The sequence below is a fragment of the Myotis yumanensis genome, unplaced genomic scaffold (genome assembly GCF_028538775.1).
Source record: "Myotis yumanensis isolate MYYU_CA2020_CCGP unplaced genomic scaffold, mMyoYum1.0.hap1 SCAF_17, whole genome shotgun sequence".
NCBI classification, from domain to species: domain Eukaryota; kingdom Metazoa; phylum Chordata; class Mammalia; order Chiroptera; family Vespertilionidae; genus Myotis; species Myotis yumanensis.
Window position 1 is genome coordinate 4508487 of NW_027223768.1, and position 18683 is coordinate 4527169.

Genomic DNA, 18683 nt, shown 5'->3' on the forward strand with positions numbered 1-18683 from the left:
TTGTTTGGAATAGAGTACTCAGAACAGTCCTAGCACGTAGTAGATCCACAATAAATATTCACTTTTATTATTGTTGTTGTTTTAAACAAATTTACTAGTTACTTTTCTGAAGAACTTGGGCCTTTTCGTCGTCCAATAAAAATCAAATACTTGTTTCCTGTGAGGGTTCGACATTGCACGTTTTGTTTCTGGTCTTAATATTTTTTTAAAGCATGCCTCAATACTGATTATTCTTAGCATATGTCACAATAGCGCCGCCGGAAAGCAGTGTCAACCGGCTTTGCTCTTATAAGTTTCGATCCTCAGTTATGGTCTCCATTTGTGTTTCTTCACTGCCTTTCCTGTGGTGTCGACATACCAGGCCGTGCCACGGCCAACAGAATGTTTCTCTGAAGGGCAGCAGCACAAACAACTCAAAACAGGTTCGTCACTTCTTTAGGTTGGCTTGGTATTTGTTCCCTTGTGCGTGGCATTTCTTTTGTTGCAACAGTCAAATATGATCTGGCCATCCTATGCTAATAAATGACTGCACTTAACGTTGGCGACATTCATCTGAGAGCGTGGGCTGCCCACCCACCCTTCCGTGAGCTCTGTACACATCTTTCCTCACCCGGAGGCTCCCGAGCCCTCACATGCTGCCCTGTAAAACAATACTGATCCTGCAGCAGGGGAGAGAAGAAGGCTCGCAATAAGGACAATGTGATTTTACACTTTAATATCTAATATTAGATCCCAAGTCCAATATAAAATAATCTAATATTTAAAATCCAATCTCTTCTGACTTCCCCGTTCTGAAATCACTTGAGTAGACTAGCGCAATCCATTCAGGACAAATAGATTTTCCGCGGATTCGGGCCTGAACTAATATCGAGGAAGATCTGAAATTGCCTCAAATCAATCCTCATATTGGTTGCTGTTCGTGAGCGTTAACCACAGCAGATTAATGCAATTAGAAGGTGAGGGATGCAAGGAGACATTTCTCCAATAATTTTAGTCTTCGAGCATCCTGGCGACTAACTGGAAAGACTTAGCCAATCAAAAGGAGAGCTTTTTGCATTGGGAATCCATGTTTTGTTTCCAGAATTATGAAGTAGATACTAGCAGCTCATTCCCACCCTTCACCCTGCTTTCATGAGTAGCTGTAATGTTTCTTTTCCCACTGCATTGTTTTGCATTCTGTCGTCAAAGACGGATCAGTCTTAAAAGCTCACTGCTTGATCCTCTTCCCCACGAAACTACTATCCCATTTCCTCTTTTATTCTCCGACTTCTCGATGTGTGTTTGGAATTCCTGCTTGATATTTGTTTGATAGTTCTTTTGTTACAATGCTCAAAAGAAGCGCCACCCACCCAGCCACCCCCCTTTTTAATCATTCCACCATTCTCTAGTACAATGGCTTCTGCCTCAACACTATTGTACAGAGTATTTCTAAGCTCATTGACAACCACTTTCATGACAAATCACAAAGATTTTTCTTACTTCTTATCTTCTCTCAAGTATCTGGCATTATTGATCTTGTACTTTTTCTTCTCCTTCTGGTATTTTTTAAAAATATGTTTGTTTTTTATTCTTTAGGATAGGAATTGCCTTTTCATTTTCTTGGAGGTCAGATTAAATTTTTATTTCTCTTCTTATATACACATTCAAATATATAGATTTCTCTATACCCTATACATTAACTCAAATATGGATTGTCAGCCACCAGGATAACCAGCTCTAACTAAATGGTATTTTTCACTTTGCGACCACATCTGTGGACTCTTCCTTCTTCTAGGGGAGTTGACCCAATCGCTCTCTACGTGTTGGCCCACAAGAGGTCACTCCAGAAAGAGTCACTTCATCCTCTACCCCAAGTTCTGGAATAGCTCGAGAATAATGGAATTGAGGAATTTCTAATCACCTTTCTGGAGATATGTACTATATGCATCTTTGTAGTTGGGTTTTTGGCCATCCATTTCACATTCTTTTAAATGTAATTTTTAAAGAATTTTTAGTCCTTCTGACTGATCTGCCTTTGGCTTTTTCAACCACGAAAAGCGTAAGACTCAGACAATTCTTCCAAAACCCCTCATCACTCCGCTGCTCCTCTTGGGCTTTGTTTTCACCAGCGGGTCAGGTTATGTTTTCTATCCAGTCAGTACTTGTATAGCTGCTGCTGCTGCCGCTCCTCCTCCTCCTCCTCCTCCTCCTCCTCCTCCTCCTCCTCCTCCTCCTCGACCTTTTTCATCTGTGTGGGAGTGCTTATCCCCATTCCTGCATTTCTGTCCAAAGCAAACACATCAAGGACCTCAATTGCCTGTTGGCCTTTGTCCCCCACCCATTTCCATGGATCACATCCTACATCTTTCAGGGATTTGCACCACGGAGGCATGTCCATGCCGGGGCAAGTAAAATTGCAACCAGCTGACTTGCTGCTTCTCTCGATTTTATTCAGTTCTCCATAATCACCCAAGGACAAGTCAAACTCTTGGCGTTCAGCTACTCCTGTCAACTCAGAAAGATGCTGTGGGTTGGATAAACAAGGCAAGATGGGGTGAGGCAAAGAGATCTCCAGCTCTAAAGCCACCAGGAGAAATACTGCTGTGAAGGGCGGAGAGAAAAACAAAGATAAAATGACCCCCAGGAAGGGACTGGGGTGCCATTGCAGCTCACGCCATTCGTGTTTGCCCTCCAGCCTCCCCCAGGCCCCAGGAACCCCATCAGCCACTCACACTGCGCTCTGCACTTGGACTTGGAGTGTTAGGTTTTGTTTGGTTCTCATTTGTGTTATACCGTATATGACGTCATACACATTCCATCTACAACTTAGGGGACTGGGTAGTTCTCGAAGCTTGATTATCTACTCGATCCCCAATCACAGACCTGTGGGCAAACCCCTCCCAGCCCTCCCATACTTTCAGCTCTACTTAATTGATCCTATTTATCCTATTTCCTCCCTGCTGTCCTGTCTTTCTACTTTCCTTACTTTCTTTAAATCCATAAATTTTTGTTGCACTTATTATGTGCCAATTCTCTCTCTCCTCACAGAATTCTAGTGATGGAGACATAAAAATAAACAATTGGAACTTAATGTGCTGAGTTGCGTGATAATCTATATGGCACTGTATAGAGTATATGTGCATGTATTTATATATTCATATATATATATATGAATGTGTATATATATATGTTTGTGTGTGTATATATATATATACATATATATGTATGACTAAATTATTAGGTATGAACATGAGTTAGTAAAAAATAAAAAATACAGAGACCAGATCTTGAAGGATCTTACAAGCTATGCTAAGGAATTTGAATTGTACTCTTGAAGGTAATGAGAAATCCCTTAAAGAGCTTTAAGTGGGGGCATGATACAGACAGATTTGGATTTTAGAAAGACCGCTGTAGCAGCTCTTAGGAAACAGGCTATAAGAGGACGATATTATATGGAGAGAGACCACTGAAGAGGCTATTACAGTAATGCTGGAGAAAGCATTCTTAATATTGTAAATATTTTGAAAACTAAAGAAAGCGTAGGCAGTGTGAATGAAGCTGTGGTGATGGGTTGCATCTAGGGAACTTGGTTGGTGAACAGATTGAGGAAAAAGAAGGAATGTCAGATGATGCCCAGGGTTCCTGCTTGGAAAGTGGAAACACTCACTGTCATTCTAAAAGTCAAGGAATGCAGGTGGCCTGTGTTTAATGCAGCTACTAATTATTGAGCACTTACTACATGCCTAGGAGATGCTAAACTCTTACCATGTATTATGTAATTTTATCTCATGTTAATGTCATGAAGTACATATTATTACATTGAATTTAAAGGACAAAATCATGGCTCAAAAAAAAGCAACTTGTCCAAAGTGATGTAATAGCTAAGTGATAGGGCAGGGATTCCCCAGATGTAGGCAGTTCTAACCCAGAGCCTTGGTTCCTAACAATACACCGTGTTTATCAAAGTGTGGTCCCGGGGCTGTCTGCATCAGAATCATGTAGGGTGCTTGTGAAATTAGGTTCCCGGGCCCAACCCAATCTACTGAACCAGGATTCCTGATGGGTGGGGACTGGACTCACCAGGTATTTCTTATGTACCTTAAACTTTACACACCACTGCAGCACATATTCCGTATCATAACTGGGTGGCAGGAGGATGGCCAATTCACTTTTGTTTATTTTTTTTTTTATTGATTTCAGAGAGGAAAGGAGAGGGAGAGAGAGAAATATCAATGATGAGAAAAAAATCATCGATCCGCTGCCTCCTGCACGCCCCCTACTGGGGATCGGGCATGCAACATGGGCATGTGCCCTGACCAGGAATTGAACCTTGACCACCTGGTTCATAGGTTGACGCTCAACCGCTAAGCCACAGCCGGCCAGGCCAAATTCACTTATCTTAAAAGATGGAGATGTTAGTGGAAGGAGAATGCCACCCAGATTGCCCCCACGGGGGTGGGGGACAGCAAACATGTTCCAGCTGAATTGGATGCTGGGATGGTGTAACTTACCGTCTCAGGCGTGGCGAGGCCAGCGTTGCTACAACCACCCCAGGGAAGTCGGGGGAAGTCTGCTGGGCAGGAAGGCTGGGGAATGGGGGAATCATCACCCAGCCAAGCCCTCCGGACTCTGCTTCTTCATACTCTGCTCAGTGGGATTTGACACGTGCCTCCAAACCTGTCCCAGGCCAGCAACGCCTTTGGGATTTTTCCTAAAACGTCTTGCACATTTTGGGGGCATTGCACTCCAGGCAGTGTGTCTGTTTGTAATGTAAGTATCTGGTTAATTATGTACCGAGGGGTAGAATGCGCTCCCGACAGTTGTACAGTGCGGCTGCTGACTCTGTTTACCCACAAGAACACCCAGTGCGTTCTCTCTAGCAGCACAAGCAACTAATTTGAGGAGCAGGAGGTTGTTGCTCGTGTGGGTCTACTCTCCGCTACTAACTTGGGGACATTTGGCTGCGTTATTTCTGTGTTCTTCACGACGACTTTTTAACGTGGTGGGCGCCCGATAAACAGCTAGTGGGTTGGGAAGGGAGGAGTCGGACGGGATGGGGGAGGAGTACGAGGGAGCTGCAGGGACTCCCAGGAAAGCATCGCTTTAGAAAAGGTCCTATTCAGGTCGCCTCAGGTCCTGGTGCTTCTCCTGATGGAGGCACCACTCCGCCGCGGCTGCGTGGGGTTTCTCTCCTCTCCGGGAGCCGGTGGCTTTCCGAAATGGGCTTCACGTGGGTCTCGGACCTGCTTTCTCGTGGGAGAGAGGAAGGCAGCAGTTTCTGAGACTCGAGTGAGAACGTGCAGATTCAGGATGCTCCCACCCGCCCACACCGAGGGGCGATCTCGGGACCCCCACCTCCCCACCCTCCTGATAGGGCCTCTCCCCTCGCGTCACTGTAGCCTAAACCCTGCGGCTCGCTTCCGCTGCGCGTTGTTAACACTTAAGGGTTTGTTTCCTGATCACTTTTGAGACTCTAAGTCCACATCTTGTACCAAAGATTTCTAAGTGCTATTTTTTTTTAAGACCACGGGTTTTAAAAAGCCATTTTCCTACCGATTGTAAATCCTGTCCTCTTACTCCAGTGCTTTTCTGTCGACGTTCACTTTCAAACCCCCTGATTCCATTCATATTTACTCTTTTCTTCTGTTACACGAAGTAATGACTCAGGCTGTTCTATGGGATCCATTTCTGTGGCCTGTGGCTGGAGAATGGATTTGGCTCCTTCTAGAAACTTGGCCTGTCTTGACCTCGGAGGCTGCCTGGGTTTGGAAGTCCTCACCGTGGTCCCCCAGGGGGATCTGCACGGTGTCTGTGATGGCCATGACCTGCGACGTGGCTCCCAGCATTCCGGCTGCAGAAAGGCTCTGCCGGCTCTTCATTCCCGAGGAAAAGGCCCGCGTGGTGGTAGTACCTACCGCTGGGCAGGACGGAACCAAGCAGCGGCTTCCCTCGGCCTTGCAGCGAGCGTGGCTTCGACGGGCAGGCGCCGGGGTCTCATTAGAAGACGGAGCAGCCAGAGTTCAAACACAGAGCTCCCTCTCCTCCACGGTTCTCAGGGCGGCCATAGTTCCCAAACTGAAATTGGGGATTTGCGCTCTGACAAATACATAACTACTTCTGTCATAGCAGGTTTAGAATATCTAAAGCTGAGACAGTCCTGTAATATGTAGGTTATGTTGTGTGTGTGTATTTATATGTTTATATTTATTTCAGAGAGGAGGGGTGGGGGACAGAGAAAGAGAAGCATCAATGATGAGAGAGAATCACTGATTGGCTGCTTCCAGCATGCCCTACACTGGGGATCAAGCCCAAAACCCGGGCATGTGCCCTGACCAGGAATCGAACTGTGACCTCCTGGTTCCTAGGTCGATGTCTAACCACAGAACCACACCGGCTGGGCCCCACACCGTTTCTAGGGCACCAAAGCGCCCTGCCTAGGCTCTGTCCGGTAGCTTCGTCTACCTTAAGTCCTTCCTTTGTGTCCCTGTCCCAGCTTTAATAAACGTGCTCTCAAATCACCTGGACTCATCCTGTGACATCTTTCCTGCACCAAGTCAAGAACCCACCCACTGCAGGCCAGCCTGAGGCAGAGGCACTCCGGGCCCGGCCGGGCCCCGTCGGGAAACACTGACACAGCTCTCCTGGGGTCTGCTTCCAGGCCACAGTGAGAGCAGGGGGGTGCTATCCCAGCATGCCTCTTCCCAACCAAACAGGCAAGGACCAGCCAGACGCACATGGGTGTGAGCTAGCTCTGTCTCACTGTTCTTCACAATCAGAGTAAGTGTGACCCCGGGCGCTTCGCACAGACACTTGTATGTACACGCGTGCCTGCTTGGCACCTGACTCACAGTGCAGTCGCCAAACCCCCCGGGAGAATTCCCTACATCTCCAACTGTTTTCCCGGTAGCTTGCCAATGAGTAAAGATAGGAAGGGCAAGTTCAAAATAGCAGGAACCACAGGCATTGCCTGAATACTGCCTATCGGGGATTTTCTTCCTTTCTTCCTTTTTTAACTCTGAAGGTCTAGCAGAGGTTCAGGGGTGGGCAAACTTTTTGACTCGAGGGCCACAATGGGTTCTTAAACTGGCCCGGAGGGAACAAAAGCATGGATGGAGTGTTTGTGTGAACTAATATAAATTCAAAGTAAACATCATTACATAAAAGGGTATGGTCTTTTTTTTTTTTAGTATTACTCATTTCAAACGGCCGGATCCGGCCAGAGGGCCGTAGTTTGCCCACGGCTGGGTTAGGTGAAAGGTGGTTGTTTTCAAAGCGTCCCTTGTCAGAAGGCAGGCCCTCCCATCTGTAGAAACTATAAAAGTGCATCTCGAATTGTACTTATCCCTCGAAGTTCTGAAAGCACATTAGGGAAGAATAACAACACATTCCACTTCGGCGGCAAAGTGCTAATTAAAAACGAACTTCAGTGCTCCCAGAGGTAAAATATTAGTGTTATTTTTAAAATGAAATTAAGCATCACAACCTTCTTCCTCTTTTCATTGTTATAAAAATATTTAGCAGCCGAGTCTGTGTGATGATGCAGGCCTCTCTTAAGGGTGTCGGTATTATCAGCACAGTCATAAAATATTTTCTGCGTTGTCCATAGACAGTGAAGGATCTGTTGCTAGTGGGACTTACGATCTATTTTAGGATGCCTGCTGGCTACAAAATAATTACTGATACTTGCTAATGCCTGAATCGGTTGGATTTAGCAGCAAGAAATTCTTTGTTTTCACAAGTAGGGGGAAGTTATTTTTCTTACAGAAATTTCTTTGTTGGTGGTATTAGAGAGGATTAGGGTGGGGTTGAAGTACTTGAAAATGCAATTAATCTAATCCCTTTAACAGCAATTGTTTTCATATTGATAATTCTCTGTAACAACAGCATTACAGATCACAACCTTGTGAAATATTGACACTAAATATTTTAGCATAAAAAATCTCTCCCCAGTTCTCTTTTTCTATAGAATGGTAACATTTTCGGCTTCTTTGGCCTTCTTTTCTTTCTTTCTCACCTAAAATGGGAGCTTTCTTCTCAGGGGGCCAGAATAATATATATTTTTTTAATCCTGCTAATTTTCTCTCAATGTCAGTGTCTCTCAGTCATTATGTTAATGGCCAGTAAATCATTAATCTCCTAAAAAGAGTGTGAGTAGGAAACAAGAACAGTTCTATTGATTTCTTTCTTTTCTTTTCTTTCTTTCTTTCCTTTTTTTTTGTATCTACAGTCATTTGGTTTAGATTCTCACGTGAAATGATTTGTTTACCCATCAATTTCAATAAATTGTTATGCTGTTAAAATTACCACAAAAGTGAGAAAAGTAGATGAAGGACAAAACTGTCCTTCTGGTCAACCTCTGATCATCTCCAGTGTAAACTGGGAATTGATCTGAATCTGATTAAATATCACGTTACCCAGGAGAGACTTCCCATCACCTCCCAATATAAAATCGCCCTCAGAATCCCTCCTCACTGCCCTTCTTCCCTTCAATAGGCTGCCTCTTTCTCTGCAGCACAGAATATTATAAAACCTTATATATTTGTTTCCTTGGTGCATCTCCTCCCAACCCCCAACAAAGACGGACGAGCTGCCAGAAGCAAGGACTCAGATGTGTTCACTGCTGTGTCTTGGGAGCCAAGACAAGGAAGGGCCTTAACGATAGTGATATCATAGGCAACCAATAATTATCCAATGTAGCAGGCACTTATCCGATGCATGAAGCTCTTCTCAGTTTTACTTGGTGCCTGAAGCAGCAGATCGGGGCAGAACAGGGACCTTTCCTCCTTGTGCTGGCCAGCATCTCGATGGCTGACCACGTGATGGGAATGTGAGCGTTTATCCTGAGCCCACGTCCAGCTGAGCCCCAGCGGAATGGCCCTGTGGGCAGAAGCAGAGACTGGGTGCTTCACCCGGCGAGTCTTCATTAAAAGGCTAAATCTTCGGGTTGTGCGGTTCCTGTTTGGCATCCACATGTTTACCATTTTAAGAGCAGTTTAGCCCGGCCGGCGTGGGTCAGTGGTTGAGCGTAGACCTATGAACCAGGAGGTCACGGTTTGATTCTCAGTCAGGGCACATGCCCAGGTTGTAGGCTCCATCCTCAGTGGGGGATGTGCAGGAGGCAGCTGATCAATGATTCTCTCTCATCATTGATGTTTCTATCTCTTCCTCTCCCTTCCTCTCTGAAAGTCATAAAGAGCAGAGACTCTCCAAGGATGCTCTTCCGTGCACTAGCTATGTGCTATAGAAATAGGGGTTACTAAAACAAACAGGGGTCCATGGTCTGATAAGCTTCTGAAACTAGGTAGTGCAGGAAGCTAAGGAAAGTTTAACTTCATGTGCGATCATGCTCATTATAGCTCTCGAACGCAAGACTGTGTTAGGCCGTGTTTCCCAAACTCATTTGACCTTCGACCCTTCTTTTTGTACCAGCCACCCTCCTCCAAGGCTGGGTTGCCTCATAGGAAGTCCATTGACTTGGGAGTTGAACAAGCCGGCTGGGGCAGGGGCAGGGGCAGGAGAAGAGGGGCCTGGCTCTGCCACCTTCCTGACCTTGTTCTGTGACCTCCGGCACTTTCCTCGACACTCCCTGCGTCTCCGTTTCCTGTGGTGTGAGGTGGGGCTGAAAAGGACGACCCAGGATAATGTGGGTGAAGGGTCTGACCCTGAAGTGCTAAATCACTGGTGATGATCGTCGACGCCTTTGATTGAATGTAGGAGTGCGTGCTGTTTAGACAGACATGGTCACGGATATTTCCTAAGCCAGGCTTGCTAGCCTTGACCCTTTCCCAGAGCCACTCTGCCGCGCCTCCTGCTCTGCCTCGGTGCCCTCTGCCCTCTGAGAAGCTCTGCGCATCTCTGCTGAAGTCAAGGAGATGCTGCGTGGGCCTCCCTCAGGGTGCCCTGCCGAGTCGCCATCCTGTGTCCCATCCCCTGGACCTCCGGGGGAGCCGCCTGTGTCAGGAGGAGGGGCGCATCCACCCTGATGATGGTGCAGATGGCTACGAGCTGCTAGATTCGGAAGGGACCCTATTATTTTCAGTACATTTCAAAGGAAGGTGTGATCTGTGTAAATCTGACCCCTTCCAGTTAAGTGTGCATTTCCATCTATTTAGAATTTATAAATCCCGACAGATTCCGCCGTATTTATAGCCCTCCGTAAGAAGCCCGCGCCCGGTTCGAGGAGTTTTGCATTTGGCTCCCCGGTATGCTGAAGAGAGTTTAAATAATAATAAATTTGGTGATTTATTCCACCTGGAACAGAAACTTATTCTCCCCTCCTGGCTCATTCTGAAGGGGACACTATAAATAGCGCCGCAGACGCCGGGATCAGGAGTGGGGAATGGAAATGCGAGAGGGAAGTGCAGAAACATCTCCATTATCGCGGGTGCCCTGCCTGTATTTCTGAAACAGCCCTGTTCCCCCAATAACGCGCCTTCTCTTCTTTCTCCGGCCCCGTCTCAGTTACACGCGAGGCCCGAACCTGTTGCCCGAGTTGGGATCCGGTTGCATTAATGGGGGAGAGCGAGGGGAAGAGTCGCTGACGTAGGAGAAGGTGGCCTCTGGGGCCCGAGCAGGTCTCCGATGCTCACCTCCCATTTCACAGGCGTCAGCGGAAACTGAACATCCACGTCTAAAGTGCAAATGCATCATCGGAGCCCCAGCTCATGCACCGCAGGTCTGGCGGGACAAGCTCTCAGCTCAGGGGAAAGGGGGATAAAGAAAGTCTAATTGCAACTCCACAGCCTCAGGGCAGTGTCCCAGGGTGGATTCTTGCTCCAGCCTCTGCTTAGCATTCCTGGGTCAGGATCAGCCAGAAATACCTGCAGGCTTGGCTCCCAATGACACCCCCTGTTTTCTTAAACACAAGAGAAAGAGAAAGCAGGAAGCCGGTTGACTGTCTGAGAAGCTCCAGGTGAGGGCTGAGAGCAGCCCTTGGTGCAGCATAGACTGTGTCACCACCGGTGGCGGTGGGACGAGGGGCCCGCTGTTCAGCTTCTTATTTGATGGGACTGTGAAGGAAGTAGCCTTCGTGTGGCGGAAAACAATGGTAGCGGTTCACGTCCATGGACAGCCGACGGTGGCCCCGGCACAGAGCGCAAAGCAGTGGTCCCCTGGCTCTTTGCCACACCCTCCCAGTTAAGTACTGGCATTTTCTGGTCTGATTCCTGGGAGCATAGGCCCGCCCCCCCGTCTTCCTGAGCGATCCCCGGGCCTCCGGCTAATGGGGTGGCAGATGTCTGGGCCAAGCCCCAGAGCCTGCAGCAGACCGCATGCTAATGATTTGCGGCCAGCAAAGTAAATGCTTTCATCGCAGGCTCTGTGGAGCGGAGACCCCGTTGAGGATGATGGATTGGAGGCCACGCGAATAGTGTCCCACGGGGGTGTGGTTTCCCAAACAGGACGCAGGTATCTCGGTTCATTGCTCATCCCAAAGCTTTGCCTGGAATCTGGCTGTTTGAGGAACGGGGCTCTGAAGGCTCGTCCTTGAGGCTTGGAGGAATTTCCTTGCTTTTCCTAAAACATCTCTGTGAGCGGCCGCGGCGGTATGGAGCCGGCAGACTCGGTGTCTCTGGTGCTTCTGGGACCACGTTATGGGTCTAACCCAGGGGTGGGCAAACTTTTTGACTCGAGGGCCACAATGGGTTCTTAAACTGGACCGAGGGCCGGAACAAAAGCATGGATGGAGTGTTTGTGTGAACTAATATAAATTCAAAGTAAACATCATTACATAAAAGGGTACGGTCTTTTTTTTTTAGTTTTATTCATTTCAAACGGGCCGCATCCGGCCCGCAGGTCGTAGTTTGCCCACGGTTGGTCTAACACATACGGGATAAGTAAACGGTTTCCACTTCCTAACGCCCTTGGAAAGAAACCAGGCAAGAAAATTAGCATACTTTTTTTTCTTAAGCAATCAAATAGGAGACTCCAATTAGGGCAAATAAAAGTGATTACTGCAGCCCAGCTGGCATGGCTCAGTGGTTGAGTGTCAACCTATGAACCAGGAGGTCACAGTTAGAGGTCACGGTTCGATTCCCGGTCAGGGCATAGGCCCAGGTCACAGCTTGATTCCAGTGTGGGGCGTGCAGGAGGCAGCCGATCCATGATTCTCTCTCATCATTGATGTTTCTCTCTCTCCCTCTCCCTTTCTCTCTGAAATTAGTGAAAGTATGTTTTTAAAAAATGATTACTGCAAACAGGTTTTTTTTCTTCCTTTCTTCTTTTCTTCCTCCTTTTCTTTCTTTCTTCCTTTTCTCCTTCCTTGCTCCCTCCCTCCCTTCCTTCCTCCCTCCCTTCCTTCCTTCCTTCCTTCCTTCCTTCCTTCCTTCCTCTCCTGGCCTCTTAGCAGCAGCAGGATGGCAAGGCAAGCCATGTGCCCAGCCCATGTTTGACGCACCCTCTTGTGTTCCTCTTCCCCAGGGCAACCCCTACATGTGCAACAACGAGTGTGACGCGAGCACCCCCGAGCTGGCGCACCCCCCGGAGCTGATGTTCGACTTCGAGGGGAGACACCCGTCCACCTTCTGGCAGTCGGCCACCTGGAAGGACTACCCCAAGCCTCTCCAGGTGAACATCACTCTGTCCTGGAGCAAAACCATCGAGCTCACGGACAACATCGTCATCACCTTCGAGTCGGGGCGCCCGGACCAGATGATCCTGGAGAAATCCCTGGATTACGGGCGCACATGGCAGCCCTACCAGTACTACGCCACGGACTGCCTGGACGCCTTCCACATGGACCCCAAGTCCGTGAAGGACTTGTCCCAGCACACGGTCCTGGAGATCATCTGCACCGAAGAGTACTCCACGGGCTACATGACCAACAGCAAAATCATCCACTTTGAAATCAAAGACAGGTTCGCCTTCTTCGCCGGGCCCTGGCTGCGCAACATGGCCTCCCTCTACGGCCAGCTGGACACGACCAAGAAGCTCAGAGATTTCTTCACGGTCACGGACCTGAGGATCCGGCTGCTGAGGCCGGCCGTCGGGGAGATTTTCGTGGACGAGCTGCACTTGGCGCGCTACTTCTACGCCATCTCGGACATCAAGGTCCACGGCAGGTAAGCGCGCGTCCCTCCCTCGTGAGCGAGGACAGGGGTGTTCACAGGAAATGCGGGGGGGGGGGGGGTGTCCTTGCAGCTGGAGAATGCTTGTCAATTTCTACTGCAGCGGATTCTCAGGAGCCCCAGCCTGGAGGTGGGTCCTGAGGCACCTGCGGCCCTTCTCACTGAGCAGTGATTGGTGAGCCCAGAATTGCTGTCCTCAGGCCTGAACCTGGCAGGGTTGCGTAGAATTTAAACAAATGGGGGGATGCGCGTCTTACAAAAGGGACTAGAAAACAAGCAATGCATCTTCCTGTTGTTTCCAAATGCCAGAGAGGGCCTGCACCATGGGAGGCTTCCTGTGGTTTTGTTCTGTCGAGCAAAAATCTCTGAAACGGAAGCTGAGTTTCTTGAAATGGGTTAAATCAGAGCCACACGCATTTAGGGAAAACAACACATTTGTTTAGAAGGGGCAAGCTGTGTTTTCCGGTTCTTCTGATGCTGTTGCTTTAAAAGCTATGCTGCCATGTGTCCCTGAGTCAGGCCCCTTCTTGCTGTGGGGCAGGCACAGGTGGAAGAGTTTAGGCAGTATCGGTCCCGGTCAGGCTTACCTTAGGTTTTGATAATGTACCTGACACACAATTGAGCAAGTTACTAAGAACGTTGAGGTGTTTACATGGAAAGCTTCACTCATTAGAACCAGGACCACCAAAGCAGAGATTTTCAACCCGATTTTTTAAGTGTGGGATGTCACCAAAGTCACCAACGGGTGGAGGTTGGAGCGTGAGATGATGAGTTGGGAAAACTAAAGATGAGTGGACTGTACAGCAAAAATGGGAATAAGAAAGCAAACCAAGGCAGTAATCATTCTAAAAATGTCAGGATAGCTCTAAATCAGAATATACGGACATAAGAATATAAACAATGCATAAATCATCTACGTTTAATTAAGTAATCATAAAATTTTAACAAAATAAGGCAGGATTTTTAAAAAATATATTTTTATTGATTTCAGAGAGGACGGGAGAGGGAGAGAGAGATTGAAACAACAGTGATGAGTGAGAATCATTGATCAGCTGCCTCCTGCACGCCCCACTCTAGGGATCGAGCCTGCAACCCAGGCATGTGCCCTGACCGGGAATTGAACCTTAATCTCCTAGTTCCGTGGTCGGCAAACTGCGGCTCGCGAGCCACATGCGGCTCCTTGGCCCCTTGAGTGTGGCTCTTCCTAAGCCTTAGGAGTACCCTAATTAAGTTAATAACAATGTACCTACCTGTATAGTTTAAGTTTAAAAAATTTGGCTCTCAAAAGAAATTTCAGTCGTTGTACTGTTGATATTTGGCTCTGTTGACTCATGAGTTTGCCGACCACGGTCCTAGTTCTGCGGTCAATGTTCAACCACTGAGCCACACCGGCCAGGCAAAATCCCACCAGATTTACTACTTTCCTTTTACCCCTCACCCTGGTAGAACCCTCCCACTGCACTGCAATGGTTCCGAGGAGTTTGGAGGGGGCTCCCACCTCCCTTCCCTGGGACTCACCCACTGCCTTTTCCTGGTCACCAGTCACCTGTAAGCTGGTGAGGAAGCAGCTGGGCAGGAGACAAAGGTGTAATAGAGGTGAGCCCCTCCCATCTGGTCCCCTTCTGTCACCTCCAAACTCCTGCCCAAATTCCTCAGGGCAAAGCCGATGTTGGCGTGTGCTGTGCTGGGCGCCAGATGGCTGGGGTATTTTTAGTCTTGGGGGAGGGACTAAAGAAGCCAGGCCCGCGGCCAGGCGTGTCTCCAGCTCCTAAGTTATATAAGGAGCGTGGAGCCCCTCGAGGGAGCTGCTGCCTGGGCGGCAGACCTGTCAGCGTGGAAGCTGGTAGACGCTTCACCCTTGAACGTCTCGGCCTCGTCTGTCTGTCTCTGAGCGCACCATCTAGAGGAGCCTTGAAGGGGAATTGGTGATCTCGGAAAGCAAGTTCTGAAGGTTCCTTTTCGAGAATATCATACACGGAAACTTTCCCAAAAAGTTGTTTCCATCACTACTCCTCCCTCCGTTCGTGGGATGGTTGCAATATTTAACGTGCCTTTCCATGTCTGTAATGGTCATTATCATGATATTTTTTTCTGCCTGTCACGCCACAAATAATGTGGGAACTGGAGTGAGTTATTTGGGGACAGTAGGGAAATGGCCATAGAATAGTGGACAGAGAATACAAGATTTTTTTCTCCTTGAAATGTTAAGCGAGGCAACGAAAGCAGGTGGGGGATCTTGGAGCTGGCTGACCATGAGCTCCAGGTCTTTATTTCTTGTGCACAAATGCACTTGGTGGTTATGTATTGTACTGGCTGGCATTGTTTGGTGTAAAAAAAAAATTAATGTTGTGATGATCATAAGACGAAGGTTGCATTTAGGTTCCTTTTAGCATGGGACACATCTGAGACCTCTTTTACTGGTGACAAAACCTAAACTCCCACCGTAAACATTGCAGCCCTCTTTGGCTACACGTTTCTGCTGCCGCCACTTCCTCCCTCCAGCTGTGCGCTTCTTCCCGTCGTCGCAGAGGAGGAAGGTGGCTGTTGGCGCTCTCGGCCGCTCCGCCGTCCTTACCTTGTTCGATCAGCCTCATAATCTCCCGGGACTAATTCTGACTTGTGGACGTCCTCCTTCCGTAAATCAGGCTGCTTTTCCCTGATGAATAATAGACGAGTGCAGTGTGCCAGCACCTTAATTAAAGAGTGCCTCTCTTCGTCTTCATCTCATTTTAATTTACAGGGTAATACTACAATAATATCACTAATGGAAGGTACATTAAAGGACATCAAGTAGCATTAACTGTATTAAATTATGGTACTTGTGTTAATTAACTGCCGAAGCAAGATGGTTCTAATGGCCAAAAAGGTCGTCTAATGCATAAATAAAATCTCCCCAAATGAGAGGTGAGGGGAGGAATGGGGAGGAGATGTTTGTTCCGAACATCTTTTTATACCGACAGGGAGCCGAGCCCATGGGCTGGGAAATCTAAGGTACAAAATGTTTTCTTAGTTACACACGGAAAGTTTTGATTTTGAAGTGTTTTGTTTCCGCCTAAGCATTTGCTAATTAAATTGAAAAGTTGAACATTATATTTGTCAGATGCATTGATTTTAGAGAACACAAACTCAGCCTGACGTATTGTTTGTTTGAGGTGCCCAGTTTCAAGGAAGTAATCATTGTAAAACTGGACAGACAAGTGAACATTTGATGACACGCTCACCTGTTTGTGAGGTGTGCTGTCAGCAATGGCTCAAGTACTGGATTCAGTCACAAGCTGATAGAAATTCCTTTTCAACTTCAAGATCTTTAGGATAGAATTGTAAGACCTTTTCTCAGTGGCCTAGAAAACTCGAACCAGCATCTCTAGTACTTGTCTTGTTAGAGAGTACCCCTAAACATAATCGCCAATAATTGCCCACAGTGGTGTTCACCCATGTCTTACCCTTGGCAGCTACCTAAGCTCTTTACAGGTAGTTGGCCATCAGCCTCTACTGGCAGAAAGGACTTTGCCTTCTGAGCCTCTGTCGTTCATCTCTGAGAAAGGAGCCGGGCACCGCTAGCATGAAAGCTCCACTTCTACACACTTTTTGGTGCTGCCCCAGCTGGAACCCACTGTCCCTCTCTGATCCCAGGACGGGGAAAGGCCCAGGGACAGAGCCCCTTGGGCTGGGTGTCAGGCGTGAGAAAGGCCCTTCCCTGTCACCCTCAGAAGGAACCAGATATCGTCGTAAAGCCTCACTGTTTGAATGTCACCACCTTAGTGTTTGCTATAATCAGGAAATTCACTTTCTTGAATCAAGGCTTTCAAATGGTTCATGGGAAAGTGTGCGATCATGGGAAAGTAAGCAAGAACACTGCGGGGAGCTGCAGAGTATGAACACAGTCAGGCATCCCCATGCTTCCTCAGACAATTTAGGGAAAACCATGTAGCACACAAGTGATCTGGGGAGGACAAAAGGCTTCCGGTCCTCCTGCAAGTTCACTGAGTCCTTCTCTCAGCCGCAATTTGAACAAATCTGCCAAAATATTTACTCTTCACCTGTCAGGTGAGAGGCGCCAAAGCCCGGGGTCTGGCCTTCATTCATTCTTCCCAATGAGTCTTAATCATTGAAGCTGGGTTTTACCACCACCCAACAGACTCTGCTTTTATAACGCCTTCCTCCTGTCACCGATAACTACTCATCCTCCATCCGGGCCAGACGCCGGCTTAGACGGTGGACATATGGAGAAGCACACGGCGTAGTCAGTGCTCGCAAGAAGCCGATGCCCACAAGGACACAGACATGTAAACAGAAAAGGAGGGCCGTGTGGGTTCAGTGCTTTTGCCACATGGGTGTGGAAAGTGCCCTGGCAACAGAAAAGTGGCTCATTTAATGCAGGAAGCCTAGCGAATGCTTTGATGAGGATGTGATATTTGCACGGTGTCTTGAAATATGTACTTTAGGATGTGGAGCAGCCAGGGCCCAACGGATCTTTTAGGTGACTCACTGTGCTTAAGAACAGCACACCTGGTAAGGAACTCCAAGTCGTTGGACAGATCCTGGGAGATGGGTTCCGGCATCTCCAAGAAGCACTGACGGACTCTTACCTTGGGCCTTGAGCCCCCCATGCCATAGAAATATAAAGTTCTCTGGGTTCTTCAATGTCTACTACGTGCAAGTGAGGAACTTTCCAGAGCCACGGAATGAAAGGCTGGTCCCACATGGCTGTGTTGAACAGGGAGATGCAGGGAGAGACCAGGAGGACTAGGCCATTGCTTAGTTGTGGAGCAACTGGAACTCCAAGTCCTGATGCGCAAATGGAGAGTCCAGAGAGCGCCCCACATTCCACAGAAGCCACCATAACATGCGGCTTTGAGGTTTGCTCGCCCTGTCATTAGGACTTCGTGGGCCAATCAGATTGGAAGGAAAGAAGGGCTGAAGGAAAGATGTTAGTAGGAATCCGAGTGGAGGGTCCACATAAGGATTTGAAAACACTCTGGTGTTGCAGAAAGAGGTCTGAGCTGGAAATATACACGTTTGGATAGTATCTCCTGGCATGTGATGGCTGACGTGTAGAGAATGAATGACATCGATATAATAGGGTCCTTTCCCCATGTAACTATGAATGGCTGGTCATTTATGGAACACTTGCAGAACTCTGTGCAATACTGTCATTAAAGTGGTGATTTCTGAAGGAAATTGAGAAATAATCCAGGAAAGAGAAGGAAATCAGAATGAGAGGGGGATGAGTTAAGGACATTCTACCAAATCTACCCACTGGATTAATACTGACGTAGTAACCCTTCACGTCTGTGTAGCACTCAGCTTACAAGGCTCTGGCCAGGTACCCTCTTTCCATGCATCCTCATTAGAGACTCGGGAGGGAGGTGTTGCTTAGCTTCATTTTACAGGTGGGGAAACTGAGGACCCGTAAGTTCCGTGATGTTAAAAGCATCCCACACTCAGTAAGGTGACAACATCAGGCTGCTAACTAGAAACCGTGTGTTTTGTCATTATGTTAGCCACCCCAGCCTGGTGTGAGCTCAGCACATGCAGGAAACTCAGGAGATTCCCGAAGGAGCCATCTTTCAATTGCATCCTTAGCCAATAGGTCTTGGGTCTCTGTTCCTCTCAGAACGTCCTGGGAGTGGCCCTCCC

The 18683-nt window shown here is 47.9% G+C and overlaps 1 protein-coding gene across 7 annotated transcripts in view; it reads left to right on the plus strand.

Annotated features, from left to right (window-relative positions):
- NTNG1 (netrin G1) overlaps positions 1-18683 on the plus strand; it is a 226871-nt gene that overhangs the window by 99838 nt on the left and 108350 nt on the right. For all 7 annotated transcript variants that reach the window (XM_070396685.1, XM_070396686.1, XM_070396682.1 and 4 more), the window contains one exon: positions 12397-13037. In XM_070396685.1, the coding sequence (XP_070252786.1) occupies positions 12397-13037 (641 nt within the window). The remainder of the gene's footprint in view (positions 1-12396; positions 13038-18683) is intronic.